Genomic DNA, 25,736 nt, shown 5'->3' with positions numbered 1-25,736 from the left:
ATAGACACAGCAACAAAGTTCTTATGGATGGATAAGAAAGGTGTGTCAGGACAGACTAAGGGGGAAGGGCGGGAGCAAGGTGTACAACAGTACTTACTGTACGCCACCATTTGTGTAAAAAAGGGGGGGATGCATACACATTTGGTTATTTACATACAGAATACTTCTGGAAGCTGACAATATCATTTGCTTCCAAGGAAAGGAATTATGTGGCTCAGGGTCAGGGTGACAGGGTTACTTTGTGCATTTTATTTCATAATGTATTCTATGAACAAAAAGTGGTTAAAATTATAATCCATGTGCACTTTGGGGGCTGGCCCTAGCCCAGAAGAGTGCAGTGTAGAAATCTGTAGGATCTGTCTCAGACTTTTCTTCCTGAGCATGTTCCTGGTACCCCTGGTTTTCACCGCTTGGTGGAAGTGCCTTTGCCACTGCTCCTGAGGATGTCACTTCAAGCCCCGATCCCCTCCTATGGAGCTGGATAATTTGGTTCTTTGTGGAAGCCGCAGAGCCTCAGGGAGGCAAGGCCTGAGCCCTGTCAGTCTTTAACCCTTCATCGCAGCCTCAGCATCTGCTGAAGTAGGAGCCATCATGTGGTCAAGGCAAGAACAGTGCAGAAAAAACCCCCAGTTTTGGACAGAGGCCACAAACTCCAATGCCAGGCAGTTCATGCAACAAGTGAGGTGCTTGCGTGTCACAGAAACGGCAGCTCGAGCGTGGGGAGGGTGACCAGCTTCTGCTTCGGGAAGGGGTGGGGGTGTATGGAGATCCATCTAAGGGGCAGATTCCTCTTAGCTCCCACCACCTGTTATCAAGTCAGAATGAGGAGTCTGATGTTGTCAGGTTAGGTGATAACACAAGAGAAGCGAAAGATTGGCATTTTTATGTGAAGTGTCTCAATTTTGAAATGTTGGCAAATTAATTCAAAGTTAAGAACTGTAACAATGTCAACAATAAGGCTGTCTGTGTAAGTCAAACCAACTCCTCTGACAGCTGATTCAGGCCCATGGCCCTTAGCCACGACCTCTGGTTCAGGGGCCTGAGGGCAGCTGGAGGTAAATCGAGGCCTCCGGGCTGCCCTGGGTACAGTCCTGCGAGGAGAACATTGGAGAAGTCTAGCCAAGGAAAGGAGGCCCCTCCTCTCAAACACTGACATCAGGCAATGGTCTCCCAACCCCGCTTTTCGGGCTGACACCCCAAAGTATGTCCAGAGGTGAGTCTCCTTCGGGGCTCTGATGACCCACTGTGGCATGGGGCTCGTTTGCAGCAATCACGGAAATAAGGGACGGATTCCAAAGTTTCACAGTCTTCATTTCATGTTCCAGCTAGTCTTGTTTCAACAAAAAATGGTGATCACAGTCCATCTTTATTTGGCTTAATAATGTCGTCCATGAAAATTGCAACCGAACTTAATGATAAATTAACTATGACATTAGGCATTGAGAATCATGGAACTAGGAGGTCGAAGGCACTCAGCGTGGTATAAGTGACCTGTCAGGGGGTCTCCAAGGCAAGGGGTCCTGCAAGTGGCCCAGTACCAACCACTGAAGGAGAGCTAGTTGGGTTGGGGGAGAGGGGATGGGAGAAGATAATGCTTCATCCCCCTTGTGGCTTATGCCACTTTGTGAGAATATTGGCCCTTGGATGGCCTAAGCAGGGCCCCAGAGTAACTGTCCTTACCTCTATGGACTACGGTTGGGGGATCTCTCACTCCCAGGTCTCCCACAGGGATTTCCCAGAATCCTCACAGAGCCTGGCACCCCCTGGTGGTCACCTCGAGAACTACACCTTGCTGCCTTCCAGGAGGTGGTTGTAAAGATGGGTGGAATTCCCGGGCAGCCCTTCCTCAGGCACCCTGCCAAGAGTTTTGCATGCATTCTCACTTCATCTTCCCAGCAACCCCATGCGCTGGGTAACACTGGCCTCATTTTATATGAGGAAATGGAGGGTCACAGAAGCTAAGTACGAATCCAGAAGAGCTGACAGCAGAGCTCAATCCCTCACCTCCCAAGCTACCCAGTGAATACCTGCTCGTCCACTTTCCATGCAAACATTCGTTGAATGGCTACTTGGTGCCATGCACTACACTAGATCTTCCCAGCACTTTGCACACGCACATGTGTAATTACACTTCTCGTGACTGTTTATTTAGCATCTCTTCCTTGCCAGACTGTGCCACGAGGGGAGGAAGACCATCGGTTCCTGTTGTTTCCCTAGTACCTGGCACAGCCAAGCACTTGACGGGTGCTCAGTAGATGTTTCTTGGTGCAATGACTGGAGGCAAGAGGCTTGGTGCAATGACTGCCTTTAGTGGTTTTACAGCCTCATGAGGAAGGCAAACAAGTAAATAAGCAATTGCAATACTTTGGGATACATCAACCAGTGGGGTAAGCATGGGGTGTTGAGGCTATAGGAAGGGGAGGAAGCTGGGAGAGAATATTTAGGTGAGGCAGTCGGGAGGGTACGGGGTGGGAGGTGAAGAGTGTTGTAGGGATAAAAGAGCCTGGGGGTCTGAGGACGAACTACGCAGTTATGGAGGGCGCTGCTGTGGGCTGGGGCTGAGTCAGAGAGCAGACAACACTGAGGCAGGAGGGGGTCTTGCAGGAGTGGGAGCCACAGAAGCACCTGGCATGGGAGTGATGTGAGCGGGTTGCGAGCACTCCCGCTGGTGTGGAGGACAAATGCAGCCGACTTAAGCCACCGGGGAGGCCCCGCAGCGACCAGGAAGTGTGAAGGTGGCTCAGAGCAGTGCAGTAAAGTGGACAAGCAGAAAAATGTGGGGTCGACATTGCAGACAGACTGCAGAGCACCATGAAGTTAACTCAATGACTGTCCACCAGGGGTGACTTTGTCTCCTCCACCCCAGGGACATTTGTCAATCTGGAGACATTTTCATTTGTCACAACTGGGTGGGTGGTGGATTTGCTACTGGCATCCGGTGGTAAATATCCCACACTGCACAGGACAGACCCCCTCACTAAGGACAGTTATCCAACCCCAAATGTCAGTAGTGCTGAGGCTCAGAACCCCTGAGTTGACTGGGTGGACAGGAGTGCTTCAATTCACTGGGACAGGAAACACGGTGGGGGGTGGAGGGCTCAATTGGGGGAGAGAGAGGCTGTGGCAGGGGAGCGGGATGGTGAGAGCGGTGGGGTGTGCTGATGTCCTGAGCATTTAGAGCTGAAATGTCCACTTGCAACGACCTAGTGCAAGCTCATGCACAGACAAGGAAACTGAGGCACTGAGAGGTTAAGTCCCTTGTCCACTACCATGCAGCTAAACAGTGGCACAGCAGGGTCTAGAGTCAGTTTCCTGGGCCACCACTCTTACCATTGCCCTGTACTTCTATGGCCTTAGGCCTCAAAGTCAAGGCTCACACATCTCTGGATTAGAAGGGCGGGCAACGGAGAGGCAACCCTGGGCTCCATCCAGCATGGCTCCAAACTCCAGAGGGAAGAGAAGGTGGGAGACGCCTTACCCCATGGAAACCTCCACGTATGGATTCCCATCCCCTCCTGAGTGACACTGTCCAGGTGATTACCACCACCTCTGCACTTCTGGGACACAGCTTATCCTCTCCTAGGGCCTCCTGGGCACAGCAAGAGCCCCGATCCCTATCCTCCACCCGACAATCACAGGGGACGTGGTAAGGAATCACCTTCTGCTCTGACAAGAGCTCATAACGTGCCAGCCTCTGTTCTAAATGCTTCACATGTATTACCTCATTTAATCCTCACAGCTTACTGTTATCCCCATTGTACAGATGAGGAAACTAGAGCACAGAGAGGTTAAGTAACTCACACAAGATCACACAGCTTGTGTGTAGCGGTGGAGTTAGAGTCTGCAGCCTGGCAATCTGGCACTTAACCCATGTCACACTGCCTTTCCAACATGCTGAGGCGTCCACCCCAAGGACACATGTCTTGCCCCCACCCAAGGCAGGGGCTCAAGTTGGAAGGGATCCTTGACAGGGGGCAGGAGAGGGAGGCTATGCACTGTTTAGGGAAAGTTCCAGGAGCCAATCCCACCCTCATGCCCTGAGATCACCATCTGCAACCAGCAGCATCGTCACTCTGACACCAGCTCTGTTTGCTCTAACCCTCAGATAAATGGAGTAAATGCACCCCCTTCCCAACGAGATGGCATGGTGCTCACTGTGCAGCTGAGGTTCTTCCAGAGCCATCCTGCAGAGGGGCAGCCAGAATCACAGGTCTGCCCCCCAGAATTTGGGGAATTCCGCGGGGGTTGTAGTCACCACTAAGAAACCTGGCCATGGCACGAGAGCCACTGAACAGAAGTGTGACCCACCCCAGGGGCCTGACATGGGGCGGCCCTGAGCACAGCCCCGTCCCCTTCCACCCAGGTCTTGGCCCCAGACCAGCACAGAGGCTGTGCTGGAGGGCAGAGGCCACAGCTCCTCGCCCACCTATTTGGCCAGCCGCCTGTTCAAAGAGAAGATGGTTTCACAACGAAGCAGGCCTTGAATTTTCTCCTGGAGGGAGGCTGATCTGGGAGGGCACAGGAGAGGAAAATGTCAGAGCTGGGTCTGTAGAATGAAGCAGGAAAGAAATGACACCAAGGACACCCTTCCAGCCCGTGAACTCTCACACAGGGTTCCAGGGACCCCAGCAGGCCACAACAGTCCCTGGATTCCTCTTTCCAGGACAGGAGTATGGCTGAGTGGCTTTGTTGTCATTTTTCAGGAATTGTCTAAATTCGGACATATCATGTTTATGCCGAGAGCTGTGAATTGCCATTAGCGTCCACCATTCTGACCAAGCAGCTCCCTCCATTGCCAGCCAGGCCCACAGCTCCACTGCACTTGTCTGTCCTTTCAAACCTCGCTCCAGGCACTGGGGGGGGTGAAGAAGCTGGAGTGTCAGAGTCAATCTCAGTCCTCACTCCTTGCCCCACCAAGACCCAGGCTGGCACCTGGATGCACCACCCTTTCCTTCCTAGGCCCGCAAATTTCTATGGGATCAGACAGTGTGGGAAGTGCTCACCCCAACCCCACACGCTGGAGTGGTCAGCTGTGCCCCAGCCTCCTGGGAGCCTGGACTCCTTGCTTCCCTCCCCCAAGTGGCCCTGCAGCATCACACTATAGAGCAGCTCTGTAGGATCAGAACCCAGAAGCAGGGGCTGGGCGCAGTGAGCAGTGTCATGTGGAAAGGAAAGGGCAGCAGACAAAGGTCTTAGCCCATCTCCAGCCTGGAGACGTGGGGCACCTGGGTGGGCAGCCAGCAGGCCTTGGTCAAGTCTGGGGCTCTGCCCCTCACTCATTCTACCGTTGGCCAGTCCCTCCCATGCTCAGTTTCCACAGCAAATACTTCCCAGGGCTGGAGTGCTTACTTAAAACCCTGGGGGGGACTGGTTACCACACAAGCCCGGCCCCAGAGACAATGGACTATACGTCAGAGAGTCCATTGAAGAATCCTGCATTTGAAACAAGTATCGCAGAGGCTTCAGATACTGACTACACTTTGCAGGCTAGCTAGTGAGAAGCACTGATTTCGGTCAGCAGTAAGGAAGAGGGAAGATACCTAGAGATGGACAAAGTGTGCTGTCTGAGAAGATCCTGGGCCATACTTGGCCCACTCTGACAGAGCCCGAAGCTCTGGTTCAAAGACAAGGCACAGCTCTGGTTCAAAGATGGCCTGGGCCATCACCAAAGGTCTTTCAGGTAATTTTGGGAGGCCTCACTCTCTGCGTTTCACTTTTCATTTCTTTTTCACTTATCTCCTCTAATTCTAACATACCAGCCCCCCCCCCCTTATGTTCTTCTCCCTCTTTCCCCTATTTCAGGGGACTCTGGGAAGCTCCTGCTTTGCTCTAGCACTCTGGGGCATTTTGTGGCAATTTGAAGATGAGGATTGTGCCCTCGGGAAGTCTACCCATGGCCTGTCCGGCCCGTCAGCTCCAGTAAAACAAGGAAGCTGCTGCTGAGCCTGTCCCGTGGGGCTGAGTCACCCTGGCCTGCCCTCAGGAGGCAACTTCCACCGGATGTATTGCTGGGGGGTGGGGGTGGGGGGGAAGGAACACAGGTCTGGAATCCTGATGGTCCCCAGCTGTGTGGCCCTGGGTGGGGTGTGGCTCTGTGCCTCAGTTTCCTCATCTGCAAACAGGGTGAAGAGAAAATGAGTGTGCATGGAGCATTTCCTGTGTGCCACCTCTGTTATAAGTGCTTTCTGTGTAGACTCAGTCCTTACACTGTCCCTAGGGCACAGAAATCTCATTATATAGATGTGGACACTGAGACACAAAAAGGCAGAGAAACTTGCCCCAGGTTGTTAACGGCTGACAGGTGCTGCAACTGACACTTTGGCTTCAAAGCCCAGGTTCATAATCACCATATGTCATCGGTTCTATCACCTACACTACACACACAGTGAAAGGAGAGCTAAATGAGCCACTCGGAATACCACTTGTGCATAATAAATGCACACAAAAGTGGCAGCAATTATTGTCATTGTCATCGTTTGCTTAACCCTCTTTTTCCTCCATAGCAGGATTTTCAGCCTGCATGAGCCAGGGAAGTGCACCCACTCTTGGATTCAGCTCCGTGGGGGTGGCCAGAAATGCTCAGAACTGCGTGTGACGGAGCCCGAACAAGCAAGTCCCTATTCCCAGCTCTGCTGTGCTTGTGGCCAAATGGCAAGCCTAGGACCACACTTCTCACATGTCCACGTCCTTGGCTGTTTGAGCAGCTGGACAGCTCATCCGCCCACTTAGAGAGGACACTGACGTCCAGTGCCCACTTTCCCCAGGGACAGGGCTGATGGGTGTGTGTGGGGGGTGGGGGGGGAGGAGTCCTTCTCAGCCTGCACGTGGGGACTTGGTGGCCTTTTGGAAGAGCCCTGGGAGGCAGTGTGGCCAGTCTAGGCAGGAGCTGCCTGCCTCCTCTGGGGAACTTCCAGAACTCTATTCTTAGGGTGCTTTCTCTTGCCTTTAACTTTGACAGCTTCCAGAAGTTACCTTGTACAAAAGCAACACTGCTGCGGCTATAATTTACACGTCACGTCACTTGCACAGAGCACAGTCCACCCCCCTCAACCCACTCCTGCCCGCCCTGCAAAAATGGCTTCTGCCATCCTTCCACTCATTCCTCCAGAGAGAAAAGTGAGATATGAGATCAACAGAAGAGGGGGTCCAGGAGGTAACCTCGGCTACATCCAAGCTTCGGGACTTCCCAGATTCCAGGCTGGGCATCCCCACTTGGTCCGCGTTGTCATGGCAACAGCCCTGGCCGAAAGCCCCAGCTTGCCGCCCAACCTGTGAGCGCTCTGTGGGAGGCACTTACCGTGATGGTGTTTTCCTTGCTGTGCTTTTTGCCTGGTGAGGAGCATCCCAGGTTCTGGGGAGAGACACAAGAAGCATCATCAAAGCTGTTCTCCATATTGGACACTCTTTTTTTCATTCGGGTTCCCTGAAGGGGGTGGGACTGGTTACAAGCCGCGTGCTGAGGAAGTTCGAGATGCTCAGCCTGCCGTTAACTCCTAAGTCACCATATTCTGGGAGAGGGCAGGCAGGAGTTCCCCTGACTGCACGCTGCTCCTGTGCGGAGCTTGAAGGCGAACGAAGTAGGGGAAGCCTCCAGCACCGGCTCTGAGGGAACTGCTCCAAACCAGGCTGGCCTCCTCGGTCCCCAATCTGTGATATGGGAGTTAACCCCTCAGCTGCCCTCTGCTGGTGAGTGATTCTGCTTGCTGCTTGCTTCCTGAACCTGCAGAACCCACTGGGGAGCAGAGAGTTAAGGCAGATTGCCGGCCACCACCTCCTGCCACTGAGGATTCAGAACATGACATCTTAATCTGAACCCTCGGGTCAGACACATCAAACCCTATATGTGTGTCATGCGCACTGGGGCACTCAGCCACCTCTGTGCCTCCTGCTCTCCAACCCCGAAAGCAGGGAGGGATTCCTCAGCCAAGAGCGCATTTCAGCTTTCATTTAGACTTTGGATTGCCTTTTTATGTCTTCCTGTCGCTGGCAAGAAAACCACTGTCCCAAGGACCTCGGAGCCCACAGGTCCTCAGCAGCAGCTTGCCCCAGTCCCAGGATGGTTCTGGCACAGAAAATTAAGGACGGCCAGCTGAAAATGCCATATTGGTCATAAGAGCCTGTGAACCCAATGGGGAAGGTCAGTTCTGGTCTGCATTGTCCCACTAGTAGCAGTTACATGAGGGATTCAGTAGGGTCCTTAGGCAGCACAGGTGATGTCCACTCCTGAACTGAGCCACACAACGGCCTGGGAAGCAGGTTCGCCTGTGAAAACTGTGTGGCTGTTGTGAATCCTTCTTCCTCTAGTGGAATGCAAGGAAGTGGCTGTCAAGACTTTATAGATAAAAGCCCAGGAAAAGCATGGAAGGACTTCTCCAGTGAACCTCAGGGACCTAGCACCCTTCCCCCCACCCCCGCCACACACACACACACACACACACACACACACACACACCCGCCAGGCTAACACAGCCCCGCTCCACAGGGCAGGAAAAATGTCTGGGGATGGGGACAGCCCCATGTGCTAATTAGGCAACCCCGGGAGCTTGACTGAGTCCCTGCTGGGTCTCCTCATGCCCTTAGTCCCACCTAGACCTACTTTGCCTGGTAAGTAGAGTCAACAAATGAAAACCAACGTCCTAAGAGCTCTAGATAAAGAGGACCTCATAGATCATCCATGTCACAGACAAGAAAATGTGCCAATTAATAGGACTTCTTTGAGCCTTGTTTTCACTATGTTACCAATGGTCCTCAAGTTTTGGAGTCTCAGAATTATCTGAGAAATTTGCCCTAAATCGAGTCAGGTTGCACCTCCCAGAGCTTTTGATTCAGCAGGACTCAGGGGAGCTAGCACCTCTGATAAAGAGTCTGGGGACCTCCCTTGGAGACACACTGATCTATGTTCTGTCATGTCATAGAGGCTCCCTACATCCAGCAGCCCTAACAGGATCTGGGGCAACGTCATGCTTGTGACCAGGTACAGCTTCTGTAAATGCTTTTAACTCATCAGCTCATCCAGCTTACCTACACTGGAACCTCCCAAGTTATCAGCTCTGCCCCAGGGCACTTGCCAAAGTCAGGGCACTTGCCAAATCCTGGAGGAAGGCAGACAGACGCTGCATGGCATGAACCCAGGTCCCATTCTCCAAGGAGACGAGACCGGTGCAGAGCTCTCTCAAAGGTTCACTCACTGGCCAAGCAAATACAGCTGACCCTTAAACAACGTGGGCTTCAACTGTACTGGGTCCACTTATACATGGATTTTTTTCACTAAAGATACAGTCGGTCCTTTGCATCCTAGGTTTCACATCATAGGATTCAACCATCAGCGGACTAAAAACAATATATTCGATCCGTGGCTGGGAATCCAGAGATGCAGAGAGTGGGCTGTATGCATTGATCCATGCCTTGTATATAAGGGGCTTGCATATCTGTGGATTTTGGTACCCACAAGGGGTCCTGGAACCAATCCCCCATGGCTACCGAGGGAGTATAGTTAAATTTGGGGGAGTCAAAAGTCATCCGTGGATTTAACTGCACAGGGGGTCGGCACCCCTAATCCCCGCATTGTTCAAGGGTCAACTGTACAAGCCCCGGAGGGAGAAGGGGGAAGAGAGAGAGCCTCTGGGATGGATTCTGCAGTTTACAGGAGTCTCCCTGTCACTCACACACATCACCACCAGCCCCACCATGCTCCCACTCCAGCACACCAGGAAGGGCAGCCAGTGCTCCAGCACCTCTGCTGAGAGCCCACGAGTCTATGCCGATGCTGTCAGTGATGAGAAGGGGAAGGATGAGGAGGGTAACTACCGGAGGGGGCAAGCTCTGCGAGAGCCCCTGGATGCTTCTGCTTAGGCAGCAGACACCAGGGTAGGCATGTGACCTCATCTCATTTAATCCTCACAACCCCAGCAAGGTCGGTGGCATCATGTCCGTTTTACACATGGTGAAACTGAAGCTGGCAGAGACCAACTTATTTGTCCAGGGTCACAAGGCAATTAAAGGAGGATACTGGAACCCAAGCCGGAATAACTCTTCTCTGTCTCTGCCATCTCTCCACTTTGAGACCCGGGACAATCTCTTGTTTTCCAGGTGTCTCTGCAGGGGTCAAAAAAGATCTCCATCATCCACAAACACTTACTTTGGAATCACTGTGTCCAAGGCTCTGTGGAATGAGGCAGGACCCAGGGGTCAGGATAGGGTTGCAGGTAATGACATTGCAGGGGGAATGGTAAGTGTGGGCGTCAGTCCTTCCTAATTTGGGACAATTTGAGCATGAATATGAAAAATGACTACAAATGATTAACTCCAAAAGTGGTGGTAGGGCAGGGAGGGCAACGTTTCTTTACCGAAAAAAAATGCCAAATAAAAATGTATATGGAATTAGAAAATCACCATTTGCAAACCAAAACGTCAAAATGGATTCAGGCCACAATCATCAATGATGCTCAAAGTGCTGAGTGAAAAGCCCGTTAGGGAACAGGGCATGTGCGTGGTCTTACCCTATCAGCCTACAGATTATGGAGAAGTGACAGAGGGGAAAGGTACCCGTGGTAAAGGAGAAATCTGGTCGTCACCACGTTAACCGAGAGCTCAGCCTCAGCATCAGCCAGCAGGGTGGTAACCCTGAGTGTGGGTCTCCACACATACATAATGGGAAGTACTCAACCAGCCCCAGGAGCTATTCTCTGCAAAACTGTGTAACCTGCATAAGAAAACAATTAGACCAAGAATGTAGGTCCTTCTACAAGACAACTGACCTAGACTCTTCCCCAAAAACATCAATGTGAGGAAAGACAAAAGAACAAATGGGTAGAAAATATAGTCTCGATTAAAAGAGACTAAAAGGATAATTTAGATGAAACAGTAAATCCATGCAATGGAATATTATTTGGCTATAAAAAAAAAAGGAATGAAGGACGGATACATGCTACAATATTAATGGACCTTGAAACACTATACTACGTGAAAGAAGCCAAACACAAAAGACCACATATGGTATGATTCCATTTTATGAAATATCCAGAAAAGGCAAACGTATAGACAGAAAGTAGATTAGTGTTGCCTAAGGCTTAGGGGGATTCTTTTTGGGGTGATGAAAATGTCCCAGAATTGATTGTGATGGTGGCACAACTTTGTGACCACACTAAAAACCACTGCACTGTACAATTTAAACAGGTGAATTATATGCTATGTGAATCATACCTCAACACAGATGTTTCAAAAGGAGAGAGAGAGAAACTAAAGAGATACAGCAACCAACGTATCCATGTGTGAAACTTGAATGGATCCTGGACTGGGGAGAAAAGCAGCTGTAAAAGACATTCTGAGGACAATTGGGGAGTTTGAACATGGATTATATATATATATATTAAATGATATTACTAAATTAATGTTTTCTTAAGTGTGCTAATGGTATTGTGGTTATGTCTTCCCCTTTAGAAATACATACATTAGGAAATGTTTACATTTAAAACAATATGTCAGGAATTTGCTTTAAAATAATCTAGTGGGAGTCGGGGGAAGGAATGGGAATATAAATGAAACAAGACTGGCGGAATTGTCGCTGGAGTTAAATGATTGGTCCATGGTCCTTTATTATAGCATTTCTTCTACTTTTATAAATGTTTGCAAATGTCCATAATAAGTTTCTTTCTTTTTAACTGCCTGTACCAATGATTTTAAAGTGGTTCTCCTTCCCTTTTTTAAGTGACACCCCAGCCTGGTTTCCTAACCTCGCCTGGGCCTCCTAGGCCACTGTGAGCTGAGGACAGATGGACCGAGGCTGGTGTTGGTACATGAGGCAGTCCTTGGTAGACTGCAGGGGGGTGAAGGGGGTGGGGTGGGGTGGCGGGGGTGGTCATTCACAACTGGTTTAGCAAGCACCCTCCCGCCCCTGCATGTCTTCTTTACCCTGTCTCCCTGCCCTGTGACTAGTCTGGGTACTACTTCCTCAGCAGGTTGGATCCACTATGAAACCGCTCAATGGCTTGCCAGTACTATTAGGACAAAATCCAAACTCCTTACAATAGGCCTGTGCAGACACCTCCGGCTTCATCTTCCATCCACCCTACACTTGCTAATTTCGCAAACTACAGCCCTACTCAGCTTCTAATGGGTTCTTTGAAATCACTGCTCTCCTTCTTGCCTCTAAGCATACACGTGTTCTGTTCCCTCCACCTGGAACTGTTCCCCCCACCTGTTTGCCAAGTCACACCCTTGCTGATCTTTCCAGTCTTAGCTTATGTACCTTTTCTTAAGGCGTCTGTCCCTGACATTTCCACGACTACTCACCACCACCCAGCTAGGTCCTTGTAGCACACACTTCCTCCATCTCTTATCACTGCTAAAATGAAATAATCATGTTCTCATGTCTTTCTCCAGCACTGGTTCTAAACCTCCATCAAGGCAGGGACTCAATCAGTCTGTGACTAAGTGCAAAGAAGAAGACGTGCAGCAGAACAGGTATTGTTGAGTTGGGGTGGGGGGGCATTAAGTAAATGAACTCAGCATGTCACCTTTCTCTACCTCAAACTCCATTCTCCAGTGGGTCCCTTAGGTTTCCCACCCTCAGTCCCCCTCCCTTTCCCCTCTCCTGTGTCTTCCTGGGGGGAAGTTCAACGGAAGCCAGAACAATTGAAAGGTGGGTCACAAAAGGACCTGGGCATTTGTGGGCAGGTCCCTTGCCCTCCCTTATCCCTGTTCAGGGATCAGAGAGGGACCCCACCACCACAGCACCAGACAGGCAGGTGTGTAGGGGACAGGCTAGGACGTGCTTCTACAAAGGCCAGCAAGACTAACAGCCTTTGATTCCCCTGTCCCCCCAAACAGGTGGGCCCCATTTATCCGGTACCCAGGAAGCTGGAACAGGGCTGCAGACTTAAAAACCGCCACTGGGTGGCACCACATCACCATCACCTGGGCCCACCCGTGAAGGTCTCCCAGGGCTGTCAGGAGAGGCAAGCACTGCAGGGGCTGCTGGACACCCAGCCATGACAGGGCACAGTGGGGACACACGCATGGTTTCCATGAAGATTAGGTATGCTCCCACCCCCACCACCTCCAACATTCCTGATTCCTAATTTTCCTGATTCATTTGTTCAAGGAGGGGCAGCTACCAAGTAGCAGAAAAAGAACACAGCCGGGGTTTGAACGAGCCACTTATAGATCCCCACCCTGCATCTCAAATGGCCCTATGTTCATGTGCTCATTCCTTCTTCCTTCCAATATTAAGTCATAACTGTTATTAATTCTACCTGACAGCCTGGGATAGCGTGAGTAAATACCATGCAGACCCCAGAGAACTGTGTATGCTTTGGGTATCATCTGCTGGCAGCACTGTAAATATCAAACCTTCGTATTCTATTTCCATGATTGGCCTCTAGCACCTCTGTGGATAGCAGCTCTGTAGGCTCACAAACCCTTTCACAGCCTCAGAGAACAACATTACCTTCCAGTTCTGGAAACCCGTGAACAAACGCGCATTTGCTCTCTCCACACACTGCATTACTTATTTTTGGTACTTGGATGACACCTCAACTCTCAATGTTACCATCCAAAAAGAATATACTCAACTCCACCTGCCCTGAAGCAGTCGCTGCTTGCCCAGGCCTGGCTCTCCAGAGCTGACCTTCTCTGCTGGTCATCCCCAATTCCCGTGCCTCTCTTCTAAATTCTTTTTTTAAAATAATGCTCATTGTATCCTTCTATAAAAGAAAAATGTGTCCATTTTAAGAAATTTGAAAAGCATTAAAAAAAAATTACCTTAGACTAAGGTCGCTCAACCTCAGCACAGTTCATCTTTCCGAGCTGGATAATTATTTGGTGATGAGGGCTGTTCTGCGCCTTGTGGGATGGTTAGTCATATCCCTGGACCTTACTCATTAGAAGCCAGCAGTACCCCCTCCCCAGCTGTGATAATCCAAATATCCCCCAAACATGGCCAAATGTCCCCTGATTGAGAATCATCAGATTGAACCACCATCAATGTCCTGGTTTATTTTCCTCTTATTTGTCTTCACACACGTGTAGAATTCCTCTTCCCAAATAAGACTACCTACAAATGCAATCTGTGTTCTGCCTTTCCCACTCAATATTATGTTCTCAGCATTTTCCTAAGTCATTAAATTTTCTTCAGACGAATACTATTTATTGGCTGCATGATATCACTGGCTGGCTGGATGTTCGGTGCCATAATCCAATTTACCCATCCCCTGTTGCTGGACAGTTAGGTTGGGTCCAATGTTGCAGTGCTGTAAATACTGCTTGAGTGAGCAGCTTCACACATAAATCCGAATCCCTGAGTATATGCCAAGAACAGATGCTGGAAGGGAGATTCCTGGGGCAAAGGACTATGGCACACACCGTCAAATGACTTCTGAAAAGGTTCTATCAGTATATACTTTGAGTAACAACTTCATAGTATTTCGTGGGTGGGGAGAGCCATGTTCTATTAGGAAAGGAAGGGAAATGATGGTGGGGAGGGGCTGTTTCCAATATTCTCCCTGATGATGCCCAGGGCAGCACCAGCTTTTTCAGTTGTTGACAAACCACAGCAGAACTTAGGCTGATGTTTTCAGAAAACATTCTGCGTTTGGGTGGTAAATAAGCTTTATTTCAAACAGACTGACGGGGCTGTGTTGGGAAGGCTATCTGGGGGCTCAGCAGGAAACACACAAGGCCAGGGCTGTGACGGGTGCCACAAGCAGGGGAGCAAGGGACACACACACACACACACACACACACACACACACACACACTGTGCACCATCAGCTGGGCTTACATCCTCACTGCGCAAGACACATCCCCCAGTCAGCAGCATCACCTGGGTGCTGGTGGGAAACTGAGCCTCGGGCTCCTTCCTAGACCTCCTGAATCAGAATCGACCCTCTAACCGGAGGCCCAGTGATTCTCAAGTCCATCCAAATGTAGGGAGCCACGGCCCACACAGATGTCCAAATTCTTTCCCTGAATATTAACTGAACTGAACCTGAGCCTAGCACTCAGCTTCCTAAGACAATAATTATGTTTCTGGAAATTGGCACTCTTGCCTGCATGAAAGCTGAGTGTCACATTTTAGCCGACTGTAGTAACAGATCCCAAGGTCTTTCTTTCCGTGCCTTGCACGTACTATCCGCTGTGGTTGATAACAAGCAGCTGTTGTAGCAGCGGCGGCAGCACTGTGGGGCCTGGCATTGTAATTCCTGGAAAGGGATGGTGGCATTTGGAGGCTTCACTGGGAACATCTTGACCATTTGCGGACAGATTAAATAAGACTAGCCCTCAGTGCCCCGTTGCAGCTGAATGCAACCGAGAACCACGGGCTTGGCATCAAGTCCAGTCTGAGAATTATAGCAATTATGTCCACCTGCACGAGTCACTCAACAACAGGTCTGGGCCTCAGGGACCCCATCTGTAACCCAGGAATGGTACTGACACCTACCTCATGCGTTTGCACAATGGTCAACTGAGAGGACGAATACAAAAGCAGTTTGGGAATCTTAAAACACACTCCCATCTCTCCATCCCATCACTGTCTCTCTGCTCGATTATTAAATGTGGTCAAACATTTTACGAAATTCCATCCTGGGTGAAGTCTGGGGGTGAGAAGGGGGTGTGTAGAAAAGGAAAATGGACTGGCCCCTCCATGTTCTTAAAGTCATGGGAAACCTAGACTCTAAGTATCGGGAATCCAGACAGCAGGATGGAACCCTCCACCGTAACAACAGTATCATCCCATCACCATCTCCCCACTCCAAACCCCTCTCAACTTCTAGAGAAAACCAAACAAACCACATCACCCACTCTCCCCTTATCAAGGTACATTGAAATGACCCAGATAGACCAACCACTTTCTACTCGGGGCAGAAGTGGGCTGTAGCCATCTGGACCCCCACGATGTACCCATCTTAATGATACCTACTTGGAGCTGCACAAATGCCTCCCCCTACCTCCCATAACAGGACCCCTTACCTGGGGATCACCGGCGGATTTTCGGACACTCATGTGGGCAGTCTCAGGAGGGTGTGCTGGGGTCCCTGATGCGTGGTATCCATTCACTGTGGGTACAGAAACATTGCTCAGATGCCGTACTGGCCACAGAGGGGCTTCTCTGACTTTCTGCAATTGCTGCCCCTTCTCCCACCTCACTGCCTGGTTCTGAGAGGTCTTGTGCAGCTAGGACCGTCTCTCAGGATCTTACCATGATTTGCGGAGCTGGAAATGGGTTGAGAGCATCTCTCTAATCCCCAGCACCCAATTACTGAACTCTTGGGGGAACGAGTTTCTTTTTGAACCAGAGAAGTAAAGGAGTGTGCTTACAGGAGGTCAGGTAATGGCAGTCCAATGACCATCACTGAAAATGCCACATCAGTGATGGTCATGGGTGCTGATCAAGGGTCCAATCTCTCTTGCTCTGGAGTCAGGAAGCCCTGCCAGCACCTTCCTGCAAACCCCTGCTGATAAACTTCGCTCTGAGCACCTTTCTACCTTCACCCTTACAGCAGTGTGATGTGGGTGTAACGGAATGAGGACCGTGTTTACTGGTTTTCATGACATTTGGCTTTGCCAATTAATAGCCAGGTGATCATATACCATCCTTCTTGAGTGGGTCTCCCCCCAAAAAAGTCAAGCCTCTAAAATTGTACCCCTATGACAGTCACTCATGCTCCCAATGTGACTAACGTGAGCTGGTGGTAGACTTGTTCTCCAAGGGAGGTTGGGGGTAAGGAGCCCTGGTTTGTAGCATTTGCCAATTTCTGTGCCATAAATATTCCCATCATAGATGATGTAAAGCCCCCAACACCACTGCATGCTCCTGACATCACAAATGCACACTGCAGCCCATGCAATCCCAGTTCCCAGAGGTACAGCTGCCTGCTCTCTCACGGGTACAGTAACATGAGCTTAAGGAATGGTTCCCCCTCCGTAAAGCTCAGCTTCTGTGTCTGTAAAATGGGGATAATTCTACCCAGTCTCCAAACCTACTTTGTTAGTATGAAAATCAAATGAGACAATCCTTGCAAAAGGGCTCTGTAAGTTATCAAGGACTTAATGAAAAAAGAGGGGAGGGATGGAGAGAGGGAGGGTCACGGTTTCTGTTCCTTAAATCTAGACGCCTTGCACCCCAAGCCTGCATGATCTCTGGACACCAGGAAAGCATGCCTTCCTCATGCTCAGGCTTGGAGGAATCGCCACAACATATATACTGTGCAGATCGAGCTGGAGAAAGATGCACAAGCTGATGGCCAACTCACGGTTCTTGTTGAGAGAGCTCTGCAGTGAGGCAGGAAGCAAAGGGGAGAATGACTGCAAGTCAGTAACACCGACTCATGTGGAGTGGCAAGGGCGGGTGGCAAGCAATGAGTGAGGAAGGCCACCCATGGAGAGCCTTTCTCATGCTGTGGGGTGCCCCCCATCTTCCATTGCTTGCAGTGAAAAGTCCAGGGCCACCTGCAAGCGGGGTCACACTCAGCAGATTCCTGCAGGTAGCTGGGGTGCTCCCTGATCTGCAGGCCTGGCCTGGTGCTCTGGAAGAAGGGTGAGCACAAACACACCAAGACAAGAGAAAACTGGGCACAGAGCTGGCCCCCAGTGCAGTGCCTTGGGAAGCAACAAGAAATAACAAATTAACCCCATGTGGCCAGCCCTGGTCCTGATCTACACTCACGCGCTTCAGGCAGCTGGCCAAATGCTGGTATTATCCATGAGCCCCTCCAGGTAAAGAGAGGGGGCCAGGATTCCAAGGGCTTCAGAGAACGCCATGTCGGGGCGGGGCAGAGACAATCTACTGGTATCAGCATCAGCTATGCCAGCAAGGGCATCAGACTTATGTTAAATATAACTCACAATGAAGGCATAACATTCGAGAAATTTTACATATCAAGCAGCAGAGCACTGAAATAGAAAAAAACATAAATGCCGGGGAATCTAAAGAGAACAGTAGGAAACCTTAATACACTGCTTTCCGTCTACGACTGATGAGTGGACCAAAATGCGGATGTGGAGAACGTTGGTAATTTAATTTAAAAGGCTGATTGGACTAGATGTATGAAACATGATACCCTAACGAACAAAGATAATAATAATATATTTTACCAAGAAGCCATGGAACATTAAGAAAAATAAAAAAATAAAAGTTGGGCCTATTTAAGCCACAAATAAAGTATCAATAAATTGCAAAGGGCATAAATAACACAAGCCATGTTCTTTGACCAGAAAGCAATAGAAGCAGATATTAATAATAAAAGAACAAATATACAAGATCCCTCCCCCCCACTCCCAAATGCTTGGAAATTTAAGAAAATGCTTTCTTAAATAATCTCAGGTCAAAGAGGAATTTTAAACAATAATTACACAATATTTAGAAGATAATGAGGAAGGGCATATCAAAAACAAGTGGGACGAGGTCTGAATTATATTTGGAGAAAAATCGATAGCCTTAATTATTTCATTGCCAAAGCCAAGGAGAAATAAAAATGGGTTAAACATTTGATTTTAAAAAATTCAAAAGCCAATAAAATAAACCCAAGGAAAACATGAGAAAGAGATATAAATATGGCAGTAGAAATTAATGACTTAGGAGACAAGATAACATAGCAACCCTGGCTGTTCCTCTTTGTATGGGGTGGTGCGGGGGTGGGAATCACAATTCAAAAAGCACATCAGTTTGCATAATTTGAGAATGAAAGAACACAAATGCAGAATTGGGAATTAGAAAGGAAAGATAAGCACAACCAATATAGTACAGATTTTTTTTTAATGCAATAGCATATGATTTGTAATTCTATGCGAATAAATACAAAACAGGCTCAAATTATCAAAATAGTTTCAAAGGATACTAGAAACACCAAAATGAGGAAAACCTTTACAAAATGACCTCGCTCCAAACGGCACTGGACCCAGATGGTTGTATGGGCAAATTTGTTTAAACTCTCAACAAAGACATACCTAGGCATAAACTGCACCTTAGCATAGAAACATGTGGTTAGCGTCCCAGTATAACAAAGCCAACAATTACCCTAATCCTAAAATCTACCAACAACAACAGAAAACAGAACCACGCTTCAGTTTGACTATGAAAACAAAATATGTAGTTTCTTACCTGAGCAGGTCTTAGTTTGGAATCAGTCACTACCTTTGAGGGTGTTGGGTCCCTGTAAACGAAGGTTGTCCCCAACTCCTTGATGGCAGAGGCTGCCCTTCTGGCCCTGTACTTACTCTCTTCACAGCACCTCAAACGTGCACCCTGAGTATATTGCTCTTTCTTCTGCTTCCAGCATCCCCCAGGCTCACGGCCCGCCACGCTAACAGCCTCCAGGAACTGTCTAATGCAGGGGCATTTTGCCCCTAATCCAGTCTCTTGTTCTCACTTCAGTTCTGGTTAGCGGTTGGCTAATTACTGCTCATGTCAAAACAATTACTGGGAAAGAAAAAATTATTTTCCATTCAATCATTTTTCCCCACACAGCAGCTTTCCTCTGACACCGTCTTGCTGCATTTCACCCTCACAGTCGCAGGCACATTCAGAGAAGGATCAGTGGAGATCTGAACAGTCACAGCTCACCCACAAGCATTCTTAATTGTCTTTCCCAGTCCTCTGGGCTCCTAGCCTCCCAAGGGCTAGATACAAAATGAATGAGGCCAGAAGTGGGTGCTTTTGAGGCCGTCGGCTTCCAGGGGCAAAAAAATAAAATAAAATTGATCAAGGATTACTCATAACTGTAAGGAACATAATTCAGCTTGCGGCAATAAGAAAAAAACGTAAAATGCCAAATCAAGCTGTTTTTAAGATATGAAAAGGGAACAAAAAGTTTCATCTAGTAACTTTAGTAACTTCAGATACAGATAGAAACACACACATGCACACATTTCATTCCTCTTTGTGGGAAGTTACACAGAGAGACAGGGAGAGGGCCCGAGAGATGTGTGACAGGAGGGGACACAATTTGGGTAGAAAGGAGAACAAGGTCTTGAGAGGTCTGGGGGAGAGGGAAGTAGATAAAAATGGGAAAGCACGGGAAGAACTGCCGAGAGAAGGGAAGCAACACAGAAGAGCCAGCAATTCTGCTGCCCAGAATTCACCCTCCTGGTAGCTCTGCTTCCACTTCCCAGCTCCAATCCCTCATAGAAAGTTCCATCCCCCAAGTTACGCTGTCCAGGTTCCTGCTCCCTAAAGAACCCCAAAGAGTAGACATACTCTTTCAAACAAGAAAAGCAGCTCTGGACACGCCCCTCCTGCCTCCTTTAGGTTCGGCTCAATCTCCCATGTCTCTGGAATAAACACAGGAACTTCTTTCCTGGGTGCCCAGAAGCCTTGTTCCCTCCTTCCTCCCTGCCTAGCTGACCCCTTCCCTGCCCCCACCCCCAAAGCCTTAGAAGTTGCTCTTCCAGCATCACACTCACCTTCTCAGGAGTAAGCAGTGTCTACTCTGGTTTGTTTAGAGGTGCAGTTTTAGTTATAGCCATCTGGTCTGGAAATACCTATCTGGCCACCTCGTCCTCACTGCGTCCCTTGTTTGTCTAAGATGTAAATTGTATTCCCCCAAATAGAACTCACAATACACCCTCCACGAGAGGATGAATGGTTGAAAACCTGTGGCTTTTCTCCTCGCCATCAAAGGTTAAAGAGGACTTTGTAAGGTCCACCGGGACCACTGTTTCTAAAGGAACATGCAAGCCCCTTCCACCTGGGGGTGCCATGGCCTCCCTTGAAATCAGTGGTAAGGTCAGGCTGAGGGCTGCAGAGCTGCTCTGGGCGTGGCAACTTGCTAATTCTGCAATGACTGAAGGTCCCGCTTTGCTCCTGGCCTGGGAGCGGAGAGCTGTTCAGGGCTTCGTAGTCTGGAAAAGAAGGTGTGATGTGGCTGAGACCCTGGGCTCTGGAGCCCCTTTCCTGGAGGCCTCTCTCAGGAGAAGCACACAGTCTGTCTGCACATACTCCTAGCTGGCTCCACAGGCTCAAAGGCAGGCTCTCCCAGCTCCGCACAGGAACTCTGTCACTTCCCTCCGATCTGGCTTCCCTGAAGCTGCTGGAGGCCTGAGGATGAACCCTCAGTGGGCTCCAGCTCCAAGACGGGGCAAAGCCAGAATCTGAACCCAGGCTTCCTGACAAAACAAGCTCCAACTCCCAGGGACAACAATGACAGATTTCCTCCATCCCTAAGAAAAACACAAGTGTGGGCTCAATGCCTGTCCCAGGCCCAGAAGCTCAGGAAGGCATTCACTCTCCACATCTGCCGAGTCTGGTGAGGTAACCGCTAGGCAGAGGTGGCTCCTTAAATTCTAAAAAATTAAACTTAAATGAAATCTAAATGCAATGTGGCATCCAGGATTGGATTCTAGGACGGAAAAAAAATACTGGAAAAAAGGTGAAATCAAAGAAAATCTAGTTTCATTCATAGTAATGGTCAATATTCATTGCTCAGTTTTGACAAATGTGCCATGGTTATGGTAGGGTGTTAACATTAGGGGAAACTGAGTAAAAGGTATACAAGAACTCTCCGTACTGTCTGTACAATGTTTCTGTAAATGCAAAATTATTTCCCAAAAAGTGACTGAATTAAGTCGAATGAAATTAAATTCAGTTCCTCAGGAACACTGGTCACATGTCCAGTACCCATTGAAGCACTTGAGGCCAGTGGCTACCATATTGGACAGTGCAGACATAGAACATGTCCGTTCTCGTGGAAAGTTCTACTGGACAGCACGGCTCTAGTCAGTCCTTCACTCCACCCAGTGACTCACACGTGAAATGTCCAAAACTTCATTTTCACTCCCATTTTCTATTCCGCTGCCTGTTAGTATCTCTCTCTCTACAAATCATTCCTTCCACACTGCATATTAAACCAGCTCAAAGATGATTTTTAACATTTGCGGCAGTTACTGAATAATGAATGCCTTAGGTATTCTGTTTGGGTTTAAATGTTACTCGCCCAGGAGGCCTGGCATTAAATGTCTCTAGTAAAGCTACCAAATAAACATAACTCTGGTGATGAAGGAAGCCAGCAGGGAATGTCCCGAGCCCAGCACTGACCCTACTAGCACCCAATATTCAAAAAGTGAAATCCAGTGTGTCGGGGGCACTGGGCAAGCTCCCAGATCTCTCCCCAGTGGGTAACCTGGCTGGCTGTGCTTCCAGCACCCAACAAACCTGCACTAAGAAGAAAAAGCCAGCCTTATCCGTGGGTGGCCTTTCAAACCCTCTCCAGAAGCTCACGAAGGTACAACTCACAAGTAAAACCAAACCCCAATGACTTTTTCACTCCCCCACTCCCACAATCCGCCTCCAAGAAGGGGAGGCTGCCTCAGCTTGGCTTGGCTGGGTTACTTTGTGGTTCCCACTGACATTCTTCTTGACCTGATTTTCCATGTTCTCCTTCAGGAGCAACCAAATGGGATGTGTGTGGTCAATAAACGTGGTGGAGTTTCCACACTGCCCTGAACCCCCACCCACCTTGCAGGTAACCACCCCAACACCCATCCCGGCTAATGAGGAGCCGTCTCGACAGAGCCATCAGCTCCCTGGCTGCTTCAAGGCAATATCTTCTCATGAAGACAAGACATCTCTGCCGAGTTTTGCTTTCACTGCTATACTGATCACATTCAGAATGAAATCCCATCACCTTCCTATGCCTTAGGACACCCAGCAGGCTCTGCCAACCATCTCTCCTCCCCCTCATCACCTGCCACTCTCCCTCTTGTCCCCCACCTTCTGGCCACACTGACCTGCTTTCTGTTCTCAAACATCCCAAAGTCACTCCTTCCCCAGTGCCTTTGCACTAGCTCTTCCCTAGCCTGGAATATTTCACCACCACCCCACACACATACCCATCTTCTCATTGCCTTTAAAGGTTGACCTGAACTGTCACTTCCTCACTGAGCTCTTCCCTCCCTGTCTACTCTGTCCCTCTGCCCTATTTTAATTCCTTGCATTGGAAGATACAAGAAAAATCTGACGTATTTCATGTGTGCCTGAATGTAGAAAATCTGACATAGTTCATGTGTGCAACTAGAATGTAGGTTTGTGGGAACAGGGACCACACAGGTCTGGCTTGTGTGTGGCTATATCCCCAGTACTGAGAACAGCATCTGGCATATTTGTGGAATGCAAAGGTTTAAAACTCCATCACTGTTGCTTTGTAAAAACATGAGCCAAACAAAAGGGGCTGAGATCCAGCACTGAGTGGTCTCCAGAAGAGGAGTCAACCACCCCAGGAGCGTGAGGATGGGGATGGTCATGTTTTAAAGCAACCTCGTGTCCTCACTGAGTCTATTTCTCTCCCCACAATACAATTCTATCTCCTGCAAGTTGCTTGTAAAACTGAATAAGAAAAAAGATGGCAAAACACCTAGTGCTCCCCTGTAGAGAGAGATACCAAAGCCACTATTATTTTATTCTTCAGTGATGGGTTCAGGTTCAGAAACGAGGAAAGATGTCAACGTATCCCAGATCCTGCTCGAGCATCATTGGTGGGTTTTCTTCCCTTGCGCCCCAGAGGATGGATGGACAGATGACGTGTGTTTATGCCCCAGAGGAGAGAGCAGCACGAATCACAACTGCGGAGGAGTAGCCAGACCCTCAATTTATGAATGGACCAAGTGAGGCCTGGCACGGGGAAGCAAGGTACCCGAGGCTCCAGTCTAACGCACGTTGTAATTTCACAAATCTAAGATATTGTTGCCTGTTCGAGACACCCTTATTTTAAGTACCACTGAGAAAGAAAAAAAAAGATGCTTCCAATTAAACTGGGGTACACCAATGACAGGATGCCTCTGATTTCCCAGATATTAAAATGTGGGTAAAAAAATGAAAGGTGGGTCTTAGAAGCAAAGAACTAGAGGTTTGCAGGTTTTACTGCTGCTTCTCCTGTCGATAGGCCATGGTCTGCTACCCGGGGACCCTTGGGCAGTGCTGAACTGATTATCTGAGTCACCCTATAACAGAGCTGCTCAACTGTGGCACTCCTGACATTTGGGGCTGGATAATGCTTTGTGGTAGGGGCTGTGCATTGTAGGACGTTTGCAACATCCCTGGGCTCTACCAACTGCATGCCGGTAGCAGCTCCCTCCGTGGTGACTGCCAAAAATGACAGACATTGCCAAATGGCCCCTTGTAGGCAAAATCAATCACCCCAGAGTTGAGAACCACGGCACTAGGGTGAGAGAAACTTAACAAGTATGCACAGTGGTTCCCTCCTCTCCTTATCCACAGTTTCACTTTCCATCGTTTTAGTTACCTGTGGTGAACTGCGGTGCAAAAATATTAAATGGAAAACTCCAGAAATAAACGATTCATAAGTTTTACATTGCATGCCGTTCTGAGCAGCATGAGGAAACCTCACGCTGTCCCATGCCGGCCCGCGACAGCCCACCCAGGACGTCAATCATCCCCTTTGACCAAGCTGGACACGCTCCCGCCCACTGGCCACTTAGTCATCATCCCTGTTATCAGATGGGCTGTCTCAGTAACTCAGTGCTTGTGCTCAAGTCACCTGTTAGAGTCAATAATGTCACATTCACATCACTTTTATTACAGTATATTATTATACTTGTTCTATTTTATTCTTAGGCTTGTTGTGAATCTGTTACTGTGCCTAATTTATAAATTAAACTGTATCATAGGTATGTACATATGTACAGGAAAAAACAGCATTTATAGGGTTCGCGGTTGTAGGCATCCACTGGGGGTCTTGGAACATAGCCCCCGTGGATGTGGGGGCACTGCTGTATGTATGTATGCTGCAAACAAACGAAAGGGCACAAGCACCAAATTAGGCAGGTGTCTTCCTTTCAGGCCTTCTCTGAGCCTTCACAACGCTGATGTGCACATTGAATCTCCAAAGGGGAGTAGAGTGGGCAGGGTTTCCAACTGTGTTTAACTACAAAGTCCTTTTTGGCAGAGAACCTGATGGGGCTAGGTACCCACAGACTTGGGAAACAGGTTCTCTAGGCCCCTGACATGAGGCAGAGGAGGGAAAGTCAGTGTCCACACATTCGAACGCCTTGGCCACCTTGCCAGTTCTCATCGGTGGATGTGACCCTCCCTACCATCTCCCCACCTTCCTTGCCCCCACTTAAGGCCCTAGCACCCAGTTCAGTGCTAGGCAGAGCGACCTCTTCCTGTGCTTGTCAGGAATCTGTCATGCCTAGGCATCGGGCCTGGGGCTCTGATCCAGATCCTCCCAGCCCTCCTTCTGGGGGACGGCACCCACAAACAGTGGAAGGGATAGAACACTGCCTGGGGATGGTGCCAGGGACAGCAGGCTTTGGAGAGGTGACCCCACTGACTCAGAGTGTAAACGCCCTGACCAGCTCTGCAGAGCAGGCCATGGCCGTTCATACCCGTCATGCCCACGTGCCCACGCAGCCCCTCCCTCTATCCCTGTCCAGCCCTAGTTCATGGACCACTCGAGTCAGAAAAGACAGCTGAATTACTTTCTAGTGTCTGGCTGGCCTGGAATCAGCCGGGATAGAGGGCCACACCTCACATTATTCACACTGGCATTTCTATAAAACAAACAAAAAATACAACAACAATGACAAAAAAAACACACACACAAAAAAAACAACAACAAAACAGAAGGCAGTGAGCCCAGAACTGCCTACTGTCATACAACATGTAGGAAAGCTGAATGAGTCCATTTCTGGGGACTTGGTCCAATAACGTAGCACTCACCTCTCCCTAGGAAGTCAAGAGTAAATGCCCCAATTCCCTCCCCATCAAGGGAGTTCCTTTAATT

At 49.1% G+C, this 25,736-nt stretch overlaps 1 protein-coding gene across 14 annotated transcripts in view; it reads right to left on the bottom strand.

Annotated features, from left to right (window-relative positions):
- Positions 1-25,736, bottom strand: part of GAS7 (growth arrest specific 7) — a 209,415-nt gene that overhangs the window by 31,571 nt on the left and 152,108 nt on the right. For 7 of the 14 annotated variants that reach the window (XM_019755227.2, XM_019755230.2, XM_074320746.1 and 4 more), the window contains 2 exons: positions 15,970-16,055; positions 7,298-7,351 (listed from right to left, as the gene is read on the bottom strand). In XM_019755227.2, the coding sequence (XP_019610786.1) occupies positions 7,298-7,351; positions 15,970-16,055 (140 nt within the window). Of the gene's footprint in view, positions 1-7,297; positions 7,352-15,969; positions 16,056-17,252; positions 17,272-19,099; positions 19,122-25,736 lie in introns of those variants that run through there. The other 7 variants (XM_019755228.2, XM_074320748.1, XM_074320744.1 and 4 more) reach the window with 2 other exon arrangements.

The sequence above is a fragment of the Rhinolophus sinicus genome, linkage group LG15 (assembly GCF_036562045.2).
Source record: "Rhinolophus sinicus isolate RSC01 linkage group LG15, ASM3656204v1, whole genome shotgun sequence".
NCBI classification, from domain to species: Eukaryota; Metazoa; Chordata; class Mammalia; order Chiroptera; family Rhinolophidae; genus Rhinolophus; species Rhinolophus sinicus.
This window is presented reverse-complemented; position numbering and strand designations above follow the sequence as displayed.